The sequence below is a fragment of the Globicephala melas genome, chromosome 7 (assembly GCF_963455315.2).
Source record: "Globicephala melas chromosome 7, mGloMel1.2, whole genome shotgun sequence".
In the NCBI taxonomy this organism is placed as follows: Eukaryota; Metazoa; Chordata; class Mammalia; order Artiodactyla; family Delphinidae; genus Globicephala; species Globicephala melas.
In genome coordinates, this window is record NC_083320.1 from 86,462,818 (window position 1) to 86,478,665 (window position 15,848).

At 37.1% G+C, this 15,848-nt stretch overlaps 1 protein-coding gene across 2 annotated transcripts in view; it reads right to left on the reverse strand.

Moving 5' to 3' along the window:
- ARHGAP15 (Rho GTPase activating protein 15) overlaps window positions 1-15,848 on the reverse strand; it is a 622,372-nt gene that overhangs the window by 530,708 nt on the left and 75,816 nt on the right. For both annotated transcript variants that reach the window (XM_030883033.2, XM_070045860.1), the window contains exon 3: window positions 15,437-15,505. In XM_030883033.2, the coding sequence (XP_030738893.1) occupies window positions 15,437-15,505 (69 nt within the window). The remainder of the gene's footprint in view (window positions 1-15,436; window positions 15,506-15,848) is intronic.

Below are 15,848 nucleotides of genomic sequence, written 5' to 3' on the forward strand. Positions count from 1 at the left end.
GCTCCCAGCAAAAGACACAGACTGGCTGAATGGATACAAAAACAAGACCCATATATATGCTGTGTACAAGAGACCCACTTCAGACCTAGAGACACATACAGACTGAAAGTAAGGGGATGGAAAAAGATATTCCATGCAAATGGAAACCAAAAGAAACCTGGAGTAGCAATTCTCATGTCAGACAAAACAGACTTTAAAATAAAGACTATTAGAAGAGATAAAGAAGGACACTACATAATGATCAAGGGATTGATCCAAGAAGAAGACATAGCAACTGTAAATATTTATGCACCCAACACAGGAGCACCTCAATACATAAGGCAAATACTAACAGCCATAAAAGGGGAAATCAACAGTAACACATTCATAGTAGGGGACTTTAACACCCCACTTTCACCAATGCACACATCATCCAAAATGAAAATAAATAAGGAAACACAAGCTTTAAATGATACATTAAACAAGATGGACTTAATTGATATTTATAGAACACTCCATCCAAAATCAACAGAATACACATTTTTCTCAAGTGCTCATGGAACATTCTCCAGGATAGATCATATCTTGGGTCACAACTCAAGCCTTGGTAAATTTAAGAAAACTGAAGTTGTATCAAGTATCTTTTCCGACCATAATGCTATGAGACTAGATGTCAATTACAGGAAAAGATCTGTAAAAAATACAAACACATGGAGGCTAAACAATACACTACTTAATAACGAAGTGATCACTGAAGAAATCAAAGAGGAAATCAAAAAATACCAAAAACAAATGACAATGGAGACATGATGACCCAAAACCTATGGGATGCAGCAAAAGCAGTTATAGGAGGGAAGTTTATAGGAATACAATCCTACCTTAAGAAACAGGAAAGATCTCGAATAAACAACCTAACCTTGCACCTAAAGCAATTAGAGAAAGAAGAACAAAAAACCCCCAAAGTTAGCAGAAGGAAAGAAATCATAAAAATCAGATCAGAAATAAATGAAAAAGAAATGAAGGAAATGATAGCAAAGAACAATAAAACTAAAAGCTGGTTCTCTGAGAAGATAAACAAAATTGATAAACCATTAGCCAGACTCATCAAGAAAAAAAGGGAGAAGACTCAAATCAATACAAATAGAAATGAAGAAGGAGAAGTAACAACTGACACTGATGAAATACAAAAGATCATGAGAGGTTATTACAAGCAACTCTATGCCAATAAAATGGACAACCTGGAAGAAATGGACAAATTCTTAGAAATGCACAACCTTCCAAGACTGAACCAGGAAGAATAGAAAATATGAACAGACCAATCATAAGCACTGAAATTGAAACTGTGATTGAAAATCTTCCAACAAACAAAAGCCCAGGACCAGATGGCTTCCCAGGCGAATTCTATCAAACATTTAGAGAAGAGCTAACACCTATCCTTCTCAAACTCTTCCAAAATATAGCAGAGGGAGGAACACTCCCAAACTCATTCTACGAGGCCACCATCACCCTGATACCAAAACCAGACAAGGATGTCACAAAGAAAGAAAACTACAGGCCAATATCACTGATGAACATAGATGCAAAAATCCTCAACGAAATACTAGCAAACAGAATCCAACAGCACATTAAAAGGATCATACACCATGATCAAGTGGGGTTTATTCCAGGAATGCAAGGATTCTTCAATGTATGCAAATCAATCAACATGATACACCGTATTAACAAATTGAAGGAGAAAAACCATATGATCATCTCAATAGATGCAGAGAAAGCTTTTGACAAAATTCAACACCGTTTATGATAAAAACCCTGCAGAAAGTAGGCATAGAGGGAACTTTCCTCAACATAATAAAGGCCATATATGACAAACCCACAGCCAACATCGTCCTCAATGATGAAAAATTGAAAGCATTTCCACTAAGATCAGGAACAAGACAAGGTTGCCCACTCTCACCACTCTTATTCAACATAGTTTTGGAAGCTTTAGCCACAGCAATCAGAGAAGAAAAGGAAATAAAAGGAATCCAAATCGGAAAAGACGTAAACCTGTCACTGTTTGCAGATGACATGATACTATATGTAGAGAAACCTAAAGATGCTACCAAAAAACTACTAGAGGTAATCAATGAATTTGGTAAAGTAGCAGGATACAAAATTAATACACAGAAATCTCTGGCATTCCTATACACTAATGATGAAAAATCTGAAAGTGAAATCAAGAAAACACTCCCATTTACCATTGCAACAAAAAGAATAAAATATCTAGGAATAAATCTACCTAAGGAGACAAAAGACCTGTATGCAGAAAATTATAAGATACTGATGAGAGAAATTAAACATGATACAAATAGATGGAGAGATATACCATGTTCTTGGATTGGAAGAATCAACATTGTGAAAATGACTGTACTACCCAAAGCAATCTACAGATTCAGTGCAATCCCTATCAAACTACCACTGGCATTTTTCACAGAACTAGAACAAAAAATTTCACAATTTGTATGGAAATACAAAAGACCCTAAATAGCTAAAGCAATCTTGAGAACGAAAAATGGAGCTGGAGGAATCAGGCTCCCTGACTTCAGACTATACTACAAAGCTACAGTAATCAAGACAGTATGGTACTGGCACAAAAACAGATAGATCAATGGAACAGGATAGAAAGTCCAGAGATAAACCCATGCACATATGGTCATCTTATCTTTCATAAAGGAGGCAGGAATGTACAGTGGAGAAAGGACAGCCTCTTCAACAAGTGGTGCTGGGAAAACTGGACAGGTACATGTAAAAGTATGAGATTAGAACACTCCCTAACACCATACACAAAAATAAGCTCAAAATGGAATAAAGACCTAAATGTAAGGCCAGAAACTATCAAACTCTTAGAGGAAAACATAGGTGGAACACTCTATGACATAAATCACACAAGATCCTTATTGACCCACCTCCTAGAGAAATGGAAATAAAAACAAAAATAAACAAATGGGACCTAATGAAACCTCAAAGCTTTTGCACAGCAAAGGAAACCATAAACAAGACCAAAAGACAACCCTCAGAATGGGAGAAAATATTTGCAAATGAAGCATCTCACAAAGGAGTAATTTCCAAAATTTACAAGCAGCTCATGCAGCTCAATAACTAAAAAACAAACAACCCAATCCAAAAATGGGCAGAAGACCTAAATAGACATTTCTCCAAAGAAGATATACAGAATGCCAACAAACACATGAAAGAATGCTCAACATCATTAATCATTAGAGAAATGCAAATCAAAACTACAATCAGATATCATCTCACACCAGTCAGAATGGTCCTCATCAAAAAATCTAGGAACAATAAATGCTGGAGAGGGTGTGGAGAAAAGCGAACACTCTTGTACTGCTGGTGGGAATGTGAATTGGTACAGCCACTATGGAGAACAGTATGGAGGTTCCTTAAAAAACTACAAATAGAACTACCATATACCCCAGCAATCCCACTACTGGGCATATACCCTGAGAAAACCATAATTCAAAAACAGTCATGTGGGGCTTCCCTGTTGGTGCAGTGGTTGGGAGTCCGCCTGCCGATGCAGGGGACGTGGGTTCGTGCCCCTGTCTGGGAGGATCCCGCATGTCACAGAGCGGCTGGGCCCGTGGGCCATGGCCGCTGGGCCTGTGCGTCCGGAGCCTGTGCTCCGCAACGGGGGAGGCCACAGCAGTGAGAGGCCCGCATACCACACACACACACACAAAAAAGAGTCATGTACCAAAATGTTCATTGCAGCTCTATTTACAATAGCCAGGAGATGGAAACAACCTAAGTGTCCATCATCGGATGAATGGATAAAGAAGGTGTGGCACATATATAGAAAGGAATATTACTCAGCCTTAAAAGAAACGAAATTGAGCTATTTGTAATGAGGTGGATAGACCTACAGTGTGTCATACAGAGTGAAGCAAGTCAGAAAGAGAAAGACAAATACCGTATGCTAACACATATATATGGAATTTAAGAAAAAAAAATGTCATGAAGAACCTAGGGGTAAGACAGGAATAAAGACACAGACCTGCTAGAGAATGGACTTGAGGATATGGGGAGGGGGAAGGGTAAGCTGTGACAAAGCGAGAGAGTGGCATGGACATATATACACTACCAAACGTGAAATAGCTAGTGGGAAGCAGCTGCATAGCACAGGGAGATCAGCTCAGTGCTTTGTGACCACCTAGAGGGGTGGGATAGGGAGGGTGAGAGGGAGGGAGACACAAGAGGGAAGAGATATGGGAACATATGTATAACTGATTCACTTTGTTATAAAGCAGAAACTAACACATCATTGTAAAGCAATTATACTCCAATAAAGATGTAGAAAATAAAATAAAATAAATTTTAAAACAGAAATTAAAAAATACATTGGATGAAGACATCTCTTAATAAATAATGATGAAGATAATGATGACTTATGATAATCATAGCATAGTATTTTTCACATAGCTACATTTCCAGAGAATTTCTTTTCTTTCAGCATGTTCTCCACAAGCCTAGAAGAATCTGAGCAAGCTCTCTTAGATAACTTTTAGAATCATGATGTTCAGTGATGCCTCTTCTGTACTTAGATATGTCTATTCATTTGCTTTTCCCACCTTTTGTCCTAATGTATGCCGTCTCCTCTTCTTACTTCCAGGAAGTCTTATTTGTCTACCCCCTAAAATCCATATAATACATTTAGTATTTAAATCTGGGCATCACTAGTTTCTACAAATGTTTGGAAGAAAAATGTTGTTAAGAGCAATTAGCATCACAGAGGAGGTCCCTTTTAGGAATGTATATTGAGAAATTTTGTTGTGTAACCATAGATAAAATTTACCATTTTATTTAAGTTTTCTTATGATGAAAATAAAATAAGTTACCAAAAGCCTGAATCTATCTACCAAACAGCTACAAAATCTCTCAACCCATGATAAAAACTGATGCATACTTTCTCAGCTAAGAATATTGCCTTTTTCCCCATAAAAATATTCACTAAAAGACCACTAGGTGGATATTTAGTGCCCAGAGATATATTATTGATGACCATTTCTTTAAAAAGAGAAGGGAAATGTGAAAGTAGAAACCTAACACTCTTGCAAGGGAAATCAACATAAGCTGGCTTGAATTATATACCTTAAAATTCTCTCTCCTTGAATGTATAAGTAAAGTTTCTCTATATGCTGGATCTTTTCAGGATACCTGAGATTCAGGCCAGGGGCTGGATTTCTCATGTTAGGATTCTATAAATGGACATCATTGCCATCAAACAGGCTGAACCAATTTTCACGGCCTTTGGTAAACACAACAGAGTTTCCAGGCATGTCCACACAGAGGTCCAGAAAAAGGAAAGAGGAAGAGGTAAATAGCAGGTTAGGTATCTGCTTTTATATTATCTTTCAAAGTCCAAGTTGCCTTCCTGGTCATTTGAAGAAGCTAATAATCCTTCTACTGTGTACTTTTACCTATTATATTTATTTCTACAGTGCATATTTTTACTTATCTATGTATCGGCATACACATTTCTACATGTAATTATATACATGTGCAACCATCATGCACTATTCCCACTTTTGTGATCAGGTGTTCACTTCTCTCCATTGTTTCTTTCATACTTGCTGCACAACCATTCATTCTTTCAACACATTTTTAAATAGTAACATCCTCTTCCCCTAAATACCAGCTGCTCTGCTCACAATGGGACTGCAAAGACTAACAGGACAACCTTAATCTTACTGAGGCTTATATCCTTGTGAGTTAACATTTCAAGATACTCCTGTTCCTCTTTTGGGGGGACTGGATACCATACTCCCCTCCAGTTATCTCAGAGACTAAGGCCAACTTTTGCCCTGGAATAGAAAACTCCAATCAGGCTTCCTACACTGAAAGCACTGCATTATTTTAAGTCCCATGCTGGGAATCAAAGTTTCCATGAGGTACATTTAATTACTTTATTATTCCTTGTCGTCATACTTTGAAATACCTCACCATGTTCCAGGCACTAGGAATCAGTTATTCCAGGAGGCTCATAGGAGCAGAAAGAAGTATTAGGGTAAGCAGAAGATTGCTATGTATTTTGTATGTGGGTTTATATATGGTACCATAGTAATTATTCTAATTACTTATTCCTCTTTTATGTTAATCACATGGTTTGAAGGGACAGTAATCTATAAATTACAGTTGAGTATACTGGTCATCTAGGACCTAGATGGTCTTGCCGCTAGTAATTTACAAAACTCTGTATAGCTTTAGGCCTATGTTTAGGATACTATACACCAAGTTCCAGGCCAACTTGAAGTTCTTTAAAGTAGCAGCACTCCCTAAACAAAGTATACTTAAGAATTGCCAACCAATCTTTAGATGCTGAATCTGGCTTCTTGAGCTATTTGTCCAATATTCCTTAGAAGCCCTATTTAATGTTAAGTGGCAGGAAAGATCAGCAATTTGTCCAGATTGGATGCCAGCCAGTCTGCTAGCATTGAGGAAGCACTCGGCAGACACAACTGTGCTGAGATACAGATGAAAAGAATGAATGGCAGTGGGATATCCAGATAGCACCTGTTTATCAACCTAAGTTGGAAGCGAGAGGCAAGGCAAGAGAGCAGATGACAACCTTTGATTAATGCTAACAGTCACGGCAGAAGGACCAGCCTGTAACCGTTAAGTACAGACACTGTAATTTTTTTTTTATATGAAGGCTTCAAGTAGTTCTCTGATAAAAGACTTGAATTGAAAACAATAGGTTTTCATCTACACCAGTCCACCAAAAGAATTCTGTCAAAATACATGTTTATAAATGGAAATAAACTGAATCTAAAACTTTCACCAGATTTTCATGAGAGGGTATTGGCTTTTAATACCAGAACGACAGACCCTTTGGGCTGCTGATGTATGTAAGTGGTTACTCTTTTCTCCTTTGTTCTGATTCCTGTGTTCACTGGCAATCCTCTGGCTCCTAATTTAGCTTCCTCGGTCCTCTCACAAATAGTCAGAATGTGGGTGACAAATAGCATCAGTATATTCACCATTATAAATTAATAAATCAGAATTATAATTTATACAGCTGACTCTTACAAATTTGGTTACTGTGAGGTAATCCTAGGGATCATCATCTCTGTAAACACTGATAACATTGTTACATGTAATTTTTCAAGATCCACAAAACTGAGACAGGCCCCAGACCTGAACTGGAGAGAGCCCTCCGAAGTAGCACCACCCTGTGAAAGTTTCTGTATGACTGACTGGCCTCCTAGGAGAATTTTGTATCAATTCTGTATAACTACAAACATGCGCTACTATTATTTTGCATTTAATTATTTTCCTATTTAATAATTAGGCACTTGCTATATTTTTTTCTGAACTTTTAATAGATCGCAATACTTTGCTGATAATCTGTTTGCTTTGATAATTTCTATTACAAAGCACAGAAGGAGACATATCTGGTTACATCATTTTACCCCCAAATGGGGCTTCTCTTCCTTCTTAAATCTCTTCTTAACTCTTCCACCACCCACAGAAATAGAAATTTCTGTGTCTTCTTTCCATTGGCTTTTTAAAAATTATTTTTTAAGTTTCTATTTTTAAAATAAAAATTGTATATATTTATGGTGTACAATATGATGTTTTCACCTACATATACATAGTGAAATGATTACTATAGTCAAGCTACTTAATATATACATTTCCTCATATAGTTATCTTTTTATTTATTTAATAAATTTATTTATTTTTGGCTGCGTTGGGTCTTCATTGCTGCGTGCAGGCTTTCTCTAGTTGCGCCGAGCTGGGGCTACTCTTTGCTGTGGTGCGCGGGCTTCTCATTGTGGTGGCCTCTCTTGTTGTGGAGCATGGGCTCTAGGCACAGGCTTCAGTAGTTGTGGCACGCAGGCTCAATAGTTGTGGCTCGCGGGCTCTAGAGCGCAGCCTCAGTAATTGTGGTGCATGGGCTTAGTTGCTCCACGGCCTGTGGGATCTTCCCGGACCAGGGCTCAAACCCGTGTTCCCTGCATTGGCAGGCAGATTCTTAACCACTGCGCCACCTGGGAAGCCCCAAAATTTAAGTCTTTTTTTTGTGGTGAGAGCATGTGAATCTACTCTTGTAGCAAATTTCCAGTGTACAACAGTCTTATTAACCAATATAATCACCATGCTGTACAGTTGATCTCTAGAACTTAGTCATCCTACATAACTCCATTGGCTTTCCTTCTCTTGCCCCACTTCCCTGTTTGGGACTCATTGCTTACATTTTTCTTCTCCGTTTCCAATTATTTCTGTACTGGCTCTAGCTTTCTTGCTATATCAGATCTGCTGACCATGTGTGTGGACTTGCAGTAGAACAGAAACAAAAACAAGGAAAAAAAATCACCTTCAAAATGCAGCTTATCTGTACATCATATAAAGTACTAAGTACATAAAAAATGTAAATGCTTAATTATAGGACTATCTTACATATAGCTGGAGAATGAACTATGATGCATTTAGAGGGGTGAAATATAATATTTCTGCCTAATGTAGATACATAATTTACTGTGTGCATACTTTAAAAAAGTGGTAAACCAAAATTCTCAAGTTGGATACGATAATTACACAAAAAGGAGGAAAGAAGAAAAGCAAAGAAAAACGATGCTGTGTCATACATGAGTGATGCCTATAAAGGAGTAATACAGCATTCTCAAAAAAGTTCTGGAGAAGCTGGTCTTGACTTCAGGTCTCAAAGTTAGGCATGGTTTGCTCATTGTAAATTATTTATACCCTGCAGTGTGTATGTTGCACAATGCTTTCACGGGTATTCTCCCTCTCTTACTCTCAGGATAAGAGAATATGTTGTGCTTTGGGGTTCTGCTGAATGTCTTAAACTGTTTTTCAAATGTTGGGTTTGGCAAAGTACATATAATGTTTTGCCAAGTGAATTTCCCCATCATTTTAAACCCCTGTGTATTTCAAGAGCAATTTTACCCACATGTCTCTGATTTATTTACCCTTAACTCATCAAAATATCATCTTGAATAAGCTACATTTTGATGTTTAAGAACCCCCATAGCCTTTTCCTGAGCCTTTCATCTTGTAACCAGTGTGTTTCATTTGGTCACCACCAAAATATCCAGGTTCTAATTGGGAAACAGGCTGATGAGGGAACCTCTTTTTATCTTAAGAATTTCAGTCTTCTGGAGGCTTTTCCTATGTATCACATCTCCTTTCTCCTCCTTTATTTCTCTCTTCTTCCCTGACTTCTATTTCTTTGTTTCCTTGATCTAAATATGTTGTTCTTTCTTTGCCCGTCATTGGAATTCAGTGAGAATCGCCTTCCTGGTCACTGCCTGGGCAACTAATTAGCCTCATTCAATTGTTTTGTTATAACCTAATTCTGGTCAAGGCAGTAGGGAAGAAAGGATTGCTCAATGTTAACAACCTTTTTTGTTGTTGTGTTTGTTCTTCTTCTCTACTCTACAGTTAAATGAATTTCAAATGTAGGCCTGGATGGGAGAAGTCATGGTAACCTGTTTCTGTGTTTTAATGGCTTCTGAACTCCTTATCATCACCTCAAGGCCCATCAACATCTGAGCACTGCCTCACTCTGCCCACACTTCCAGACTTATTTCCCTGTTCTAGCCAGTGTGGCATTCTTGCAGTTTTTTCAATGTAACCACTTTGTTCTGACTTCCAGACCTTTGCACTTGATGTTCCTTCAGTTTGCATCATTCTTCCAGTAATTTGCTTGACAAACTCTAGTCACTCTACAAATCTCAATTTAAATGGCCCTTTCAAAGAGTGATCTTATGACTACTTAATCCAAGGTAGGCTCTCCCTCTTTCATAGAAACTTGTTTGTCTGCTGTCATAGCATGTTGTGTAATTTGCATTCAGAGAATTATGCCTTTCTTTACTCGTTTAATACTTTTCTTCACCCTTAGACTGACAGGCCCTCCAAAAAAGGACATGACTATTTAGCATATCATTGCATACCCTAAACCCAGCCCAGTGCCCAGCACAGGGATGGCCTCAACAAACATTGCAATTAACGCACTCCTACAAAACACTGTAAAAACTATACTCCAATAAAATTCTTTTTCAAATAAAAAACACACTCCTGCTGTTTGAGTAAAGGAAGGGTACATAAAGCAATGAAAACTTGGAGATGGTTTGTATTACTGTTATTAAATTATGTAACATTATTAACATACTGCCAGCTTGAAGATCTGGGAAAAAGTTTTTTTCAGAAAACCTAATTCTATCTTAACAAAGTAGAATTTTGAAAGACTGAAGAGCTTTTGAAAATTTTTTGCAATTTGAGGAAAGCACAGCCTTATCAATAGAATTATTCGCCCAAAGGGGCCGTCCTTTGTTTTAAAATAAGAAAACACTGTATGCTCACAATGTCTTTCATCCTTAAAGCCCTCACAAGTATTAATTAATCCACAAAATGATATCTGGCTCCAAAAGGTAGAATCTGTGACTTAAGGTTTATCTGCAAAAGCCTGCTTTGCCCCCAAGCCATGGCAACTTCCTGAGCTCTGGCCTCCAAATCCTTCTAGCTCAGGGGGTAGCAGATGATTCTCTAAAACCTGCCACAGGCTTTTGACTCCTGCAGGGTTATCCGTAGACATGTCTTATACTCTTTTGATAAACATAAAGATGATAAAGATTTAACATGCTATAAACAGGGTTATTTTTCTTGAACATTTCTTTAGGGGGAAAAGGGAAAATGCCCGGAAAATAATTAGGTCTCACGAAGAGTTATAATATGAAATATACAAGATCAGGAAACAAACACATATTAGTATATTTGACATTTCATGTTTAAAATCTTTGCTGCATTACAGAAATGGTTAAGCAACAACACGGCTTCTCAGAAAATAATATAGTCTCATGCATTGATAGCATATGGATTTGCACACCAAGTGGCATAAATGACTTCAGCTGTCAGTGAACTGGGTAGTTTCTGCCCTAAGATTTCAGACTCCAGATAGGAATATATTTTTGTCAGTATTCAAAAGAAATGTATTATGTTTCTGTTTAACCGTGTTGATCACAACCTACTTTATTAAAGGGGAAGTTGAGAGGTAAAGCATGGTTACCAAAGGATGATAGCATCTATGGGAGCATCCACCATGGCAGACTCCACTGTCATAAAATGAATTACTTTTCTCCAAAGGGAGTGAGTGCATCGAATAGGATAATTTTGTCAGTTGTGCTTAAAGCCAAAGCCTCCCATGATTGCTGGATACTGTTCAAGGAAGTTCTAAATATAGGAGATAAAGGAAATGGGATTTATAGCAGAAAATGTGGGATATAAATAAGCTCAAAGATCCATATAGTAAAAATAATGAGTAATAACATCAACTTAAAGGATTTTACTATTTTCTCCAGTGTTTTGGTGTATATCATTTTATATATGGTAGTTGATCCTGGTAGGTACTGGCAAGGGAAACTGCTGCAAGAACCTATGGATGATTCCAGAAGCAACACTGAGGCAGGCATGAGGGAAAGAAAAAGAGATGTAGAGATGAAGGAAGGAACACGTCAGATTTGTGGAAAAAAATATGTGAATCTAGGTTAAAAATAATTATACAGTTATATTAGTCAAATATAAAGACAGCTTTATAGGTTCTGGAAAATAATTCAAGTCTTGATGTAAACAGTAACGGATAATTAAAAATTAATCAGAGGCACTTCCCTGGTGGTGCAGTGGTTAAGAATCCAACTGCCAATGCAGGGAACATGGGTTCGAGCCCTGGTCCAGGAAGATCCCACATGCCGCGGAGCAACTAAGCCTGGGGGCCACAACTACTGAGCCTGCGTGCCACAACTACTGAAGCCTGCGCTCCTAGAGCCTGTGCTCTGCAACAAGAGAAGCCACCGCAATGAGAAGCCCGTGCACTGCAACGAAGAGTAGCCCCCGCTCGCTGCAACTAGTGAAAGCCCGCACGCAGCAACGAAGACCCAACGCAGCCAAAAATAAATTAATAAGTAAATGAAATTTTAAAAAAATATTAATCAGAATTTGTTGTTTGAGGGAATTGGTGGTTATTTCGGCATCGTCTACCATAATGAAGTAATTCATAAGTAAGACGTGTGGGGGAAAGATAATCATTTGTCTTTAAAGTAACATTAAATAAGCAATTTAATTCAAGTAGAGATTGATGAATAAAAGTTGAACATAACCTCTGTTCACGAGATAGAGCAAGATAAACAAGTACTCAAAGAGAGGGTCCAGGGAAACCCAACTCAGGAATAGGAAGTAAATTGGTTGGTAGTTCCAGTAGAGTTGAGAGAGAGAGAGAGAGAGAGAGAGAGAGAGAGAGAGTGTGCTTATGTAGACAGAGAGTAACAGAGAGAGAGAGATGCAGAGAAAGAGATTCAGAGAGACTGCAAACTGAAGAGGTCAACAAATTACTGTCTTTTTTTCCTTCTATCAGCAGTACTTCCCAATGTCACTTTTACAAGGTTATCTGACCTAGAATAGAGTATTGAGCACTTAGATATATTTTCTTTTAGTTAAACTATCCATAATTTGAGATATGTAAAATGAGTTTCATTTATTGAGAATTGAGGCTGCAGAGTCAAAACACATAACTATAGGCCAGCAAACCAACAAATAACCTTAAAGGTAGGAAGTTATTAAACTGACAAAACTATTTCTGAATATTCTAATTTTTTTAATATTAGCCTATGCTTGATGTATAGGCATAGCACAAATATACCATTAGTTATTGATTAAATTTAAGTAATGACCATAATTTTAATTTTTAAAATTCATAATTAATATATATTTCATATAAAAATTTTGAGACACTTTAAGGCATTTTTCAAATATAATCCATATATATTTGTACATGTAAAATTATATATAATTGCATATATATTTATATTATGTACACACACGTTCATATAGCTTCATTTTCAGTCTAACTTTTGCCATGTTTCATCAAACACTTCAGAGAAACATTTGCACGTGCTATATTTATAAAAGAGCACTTTATATGTTCTGTAAGGCAAATTTATAGAAAAGAAACACAATTACTTTCTATTCACTGTACAGCGATACTATGCCAGGCCTTCTATGAAGTTTTAATAATAAAACAGTAAGTGAAGCATAGCTCTCCCCTCAAATACTTATAGTGCAGTAAGAGACAAGTAAAAGGAAACAGGCAATTTTAGTGTGATTAGAGATAGAGGCAATTTAGAGACAGAGGCAAGGCCAAGCTGCTATAGGAAGGCAGAATAAAGAAGGGCTACCTGATGCAAAGTTGAGGAAGCAAAGAAATACTTTCCAGGGAAAATGATCTCTAAGTTGAAACCTAAGTGATTAATTTTGAAAACAAGATATTGTTATATCTAACTAAATTTTAAAATGTCTTTCACTATGAATAGCAGTCATATATTTATTAATCTCCAAAATCAACAATATTGTTTTAATAAATCTTTAATATCTTATCATTAAATCAATTGACAAACATGTCTTTTCTGAACAAACACTAGTCCCAGAAGCAATGTAAGGGGAAGTATGATATAATAAAGAAAATACAAGTCATGACCCCTAACTTCAAAGCATTTATAGTCTAGCCATGGAACAAGTCTATTACCCATGAAATAAGAGAGAACAACACAAAAGAGTGTTGAGATGAAGGAACTATAATTGTTACAGAAAATCCAAATTCCTTCAGGGTGAGAACCATGTCTTAATCATGTTACTATTGCTGGCTTGAGGTTGTGTATTTGGCAGTAGATAATAAATAAGGTAAATCAGAGCCGTGAGAGAAGTCTATAGACTTGGTGCTATAGAAAATAGGAAGCTGTTGAAAGTTCTGACAAGGAGAATGAAATAATGAAGGTACTGTTTAAAGAAGGTTGGTGTGGAAGGTTGTACAGTAGCACAGGATCAGTGGGAGAGGCATGGTGGGATACAGTGGGGTGAGACCAGAAGCATTTGAAGGCCTCAGAAAGGGTGTGCCTGTACACATGGAGAAAAAAATGAGGCCACCACATCCACTGTGGAGAAACCACCTCAGAAAATGTTGACATGTGAAGGGTCACAGAGAAAATAAAGGATCCAAAGAAAATGTGTTCTCAGCCTAGATAAACATTTGCTACTAATAGAAATGGGATAGATTGGGAGTTTGGGACTGACATGTACACACTACTATATTTAAAATAGATAACCAACAAGGACCTACTGTATAGCACAGGGAACTCTGCTCAATATTCTGTAATAACCTAAATGGGAAAATAATTTGAAAAAGAATAGATACATGTATATGTATAACTGAATCACTTTGCTGTACACCTGAAACTAACACATTGTTAACTATACTCCAATACAAAATAAAAATTTAAATAAATAAATAAAATTTTAAAACAAGTCTTCTCTATTAAAAAGAGCTAACTTTTTTGTTTTTAACAGCTATTAAAAAAATAGAGATGGGGTTCAATGGAAATAGGAATCAATTTGGGAAGATGGTGATGGTGTGTTCAACTTGGGATATTTCATTTTAAGGATGACACCAAGATGCGCTAAGAACAAATGACTAAGCAGCACTTCAAGATATATGATGAGATAATGAAGAGAAAGTACACAAGTATAGATCTGTGTACTATGAGCTTGGAAATTAAAAAAAAAGTCATTAACTATTTCATTTGTGCACTCATTTAACACACATTTACTGAGATTTTACTATGTTCTAGCAATTGTTATAATCATGGGAATAGTTTAAACATAGGAGACAATAACCCTGCTTTCACAGAACTTTCTAAGGAGATGACAAACAAATAAAAAGAAACTGCAGAGTATACCACATGGTGGTAAGTTCTATGGAGAAAATTAAATTAGGGTAAGAGAAAAGAAGTGTGGACAGAACTGGTGGGTTTTTAAATTTGCTCATTTGTGTTTAGGGAACACTAGAGAAGAGCTATCTTAAAAGGTGATATTTGAACAGAGATGCGAAGAAAAGGAACGAATGAGCCCTAAAAATTTCTGGGCGCCAAATGAAGTATTTTGTATCAGGCAGAGGAAAGAAGAGGAGAAACGGCCCTGTGGAAAAAGCAAGGAGGTCATTTTGGCAGGAGCAGAATAAGCCAGACTCTCGTCTTCTCAGTTTGCATGCTTTGAAGGAGCAAGCCACCATGCTGGAAAAGCCCAAGTGGCAAGGAAGTAAGAGTAGCCTCTGGCCAAAAGCCCTGAAGGAACTAAATCCTGCCAGCAACCATGTACCTGAGCTTGAAAACAGATCTTTCCCCAGTCAAGCCTTCAGATGTGACCCCAATTTTGGCTTAAACCTTGAGTGCAAACTTTTGGAAGGCTCTGAGCCACAGGACCCTGCTAGGTTATGCCCAGATTCCTTACCCACAGAAACATGAGATAATAATATGTGCTGTTCCAAGTTGCTGAGTTCTGAGGTAATTTATTTTGTAGCAGTAGATAAATAATACAGTATTGAAGTGAAATAATCACTTACCAGTTGTTCCAGTGGAGGAATGACATCTTTCAAGACATGCTGTGAATGATTCCTTCTGTGCCGGGATACCTGAAAAAATAGTGACATTTGATACTATTATATTATTTTTCTTAAAAAAAAAAAAAAACTTTAAATGATTTAAAAGAGAGTAATTTAGTAAAAGTGCACATGAAAATAACCATATTCAGATTCATTCAAAAAGGTGAATAAAGTACATTTAAATGGGAAGTAAATGTTTGGGACATTAATTTGAGTAAGATGTGTACTCAAAGACGGCTGGCTGCAACAATATCTCATATTGCATGTGGTCTTCTTACTGTGTGACCTTGACACCCCTCCTATCAAATGGTGAGGTCTATGTTCTTTCATTTCAAACTTGGGCAGACCTTTATACCTGCTTTAACTAAAACAT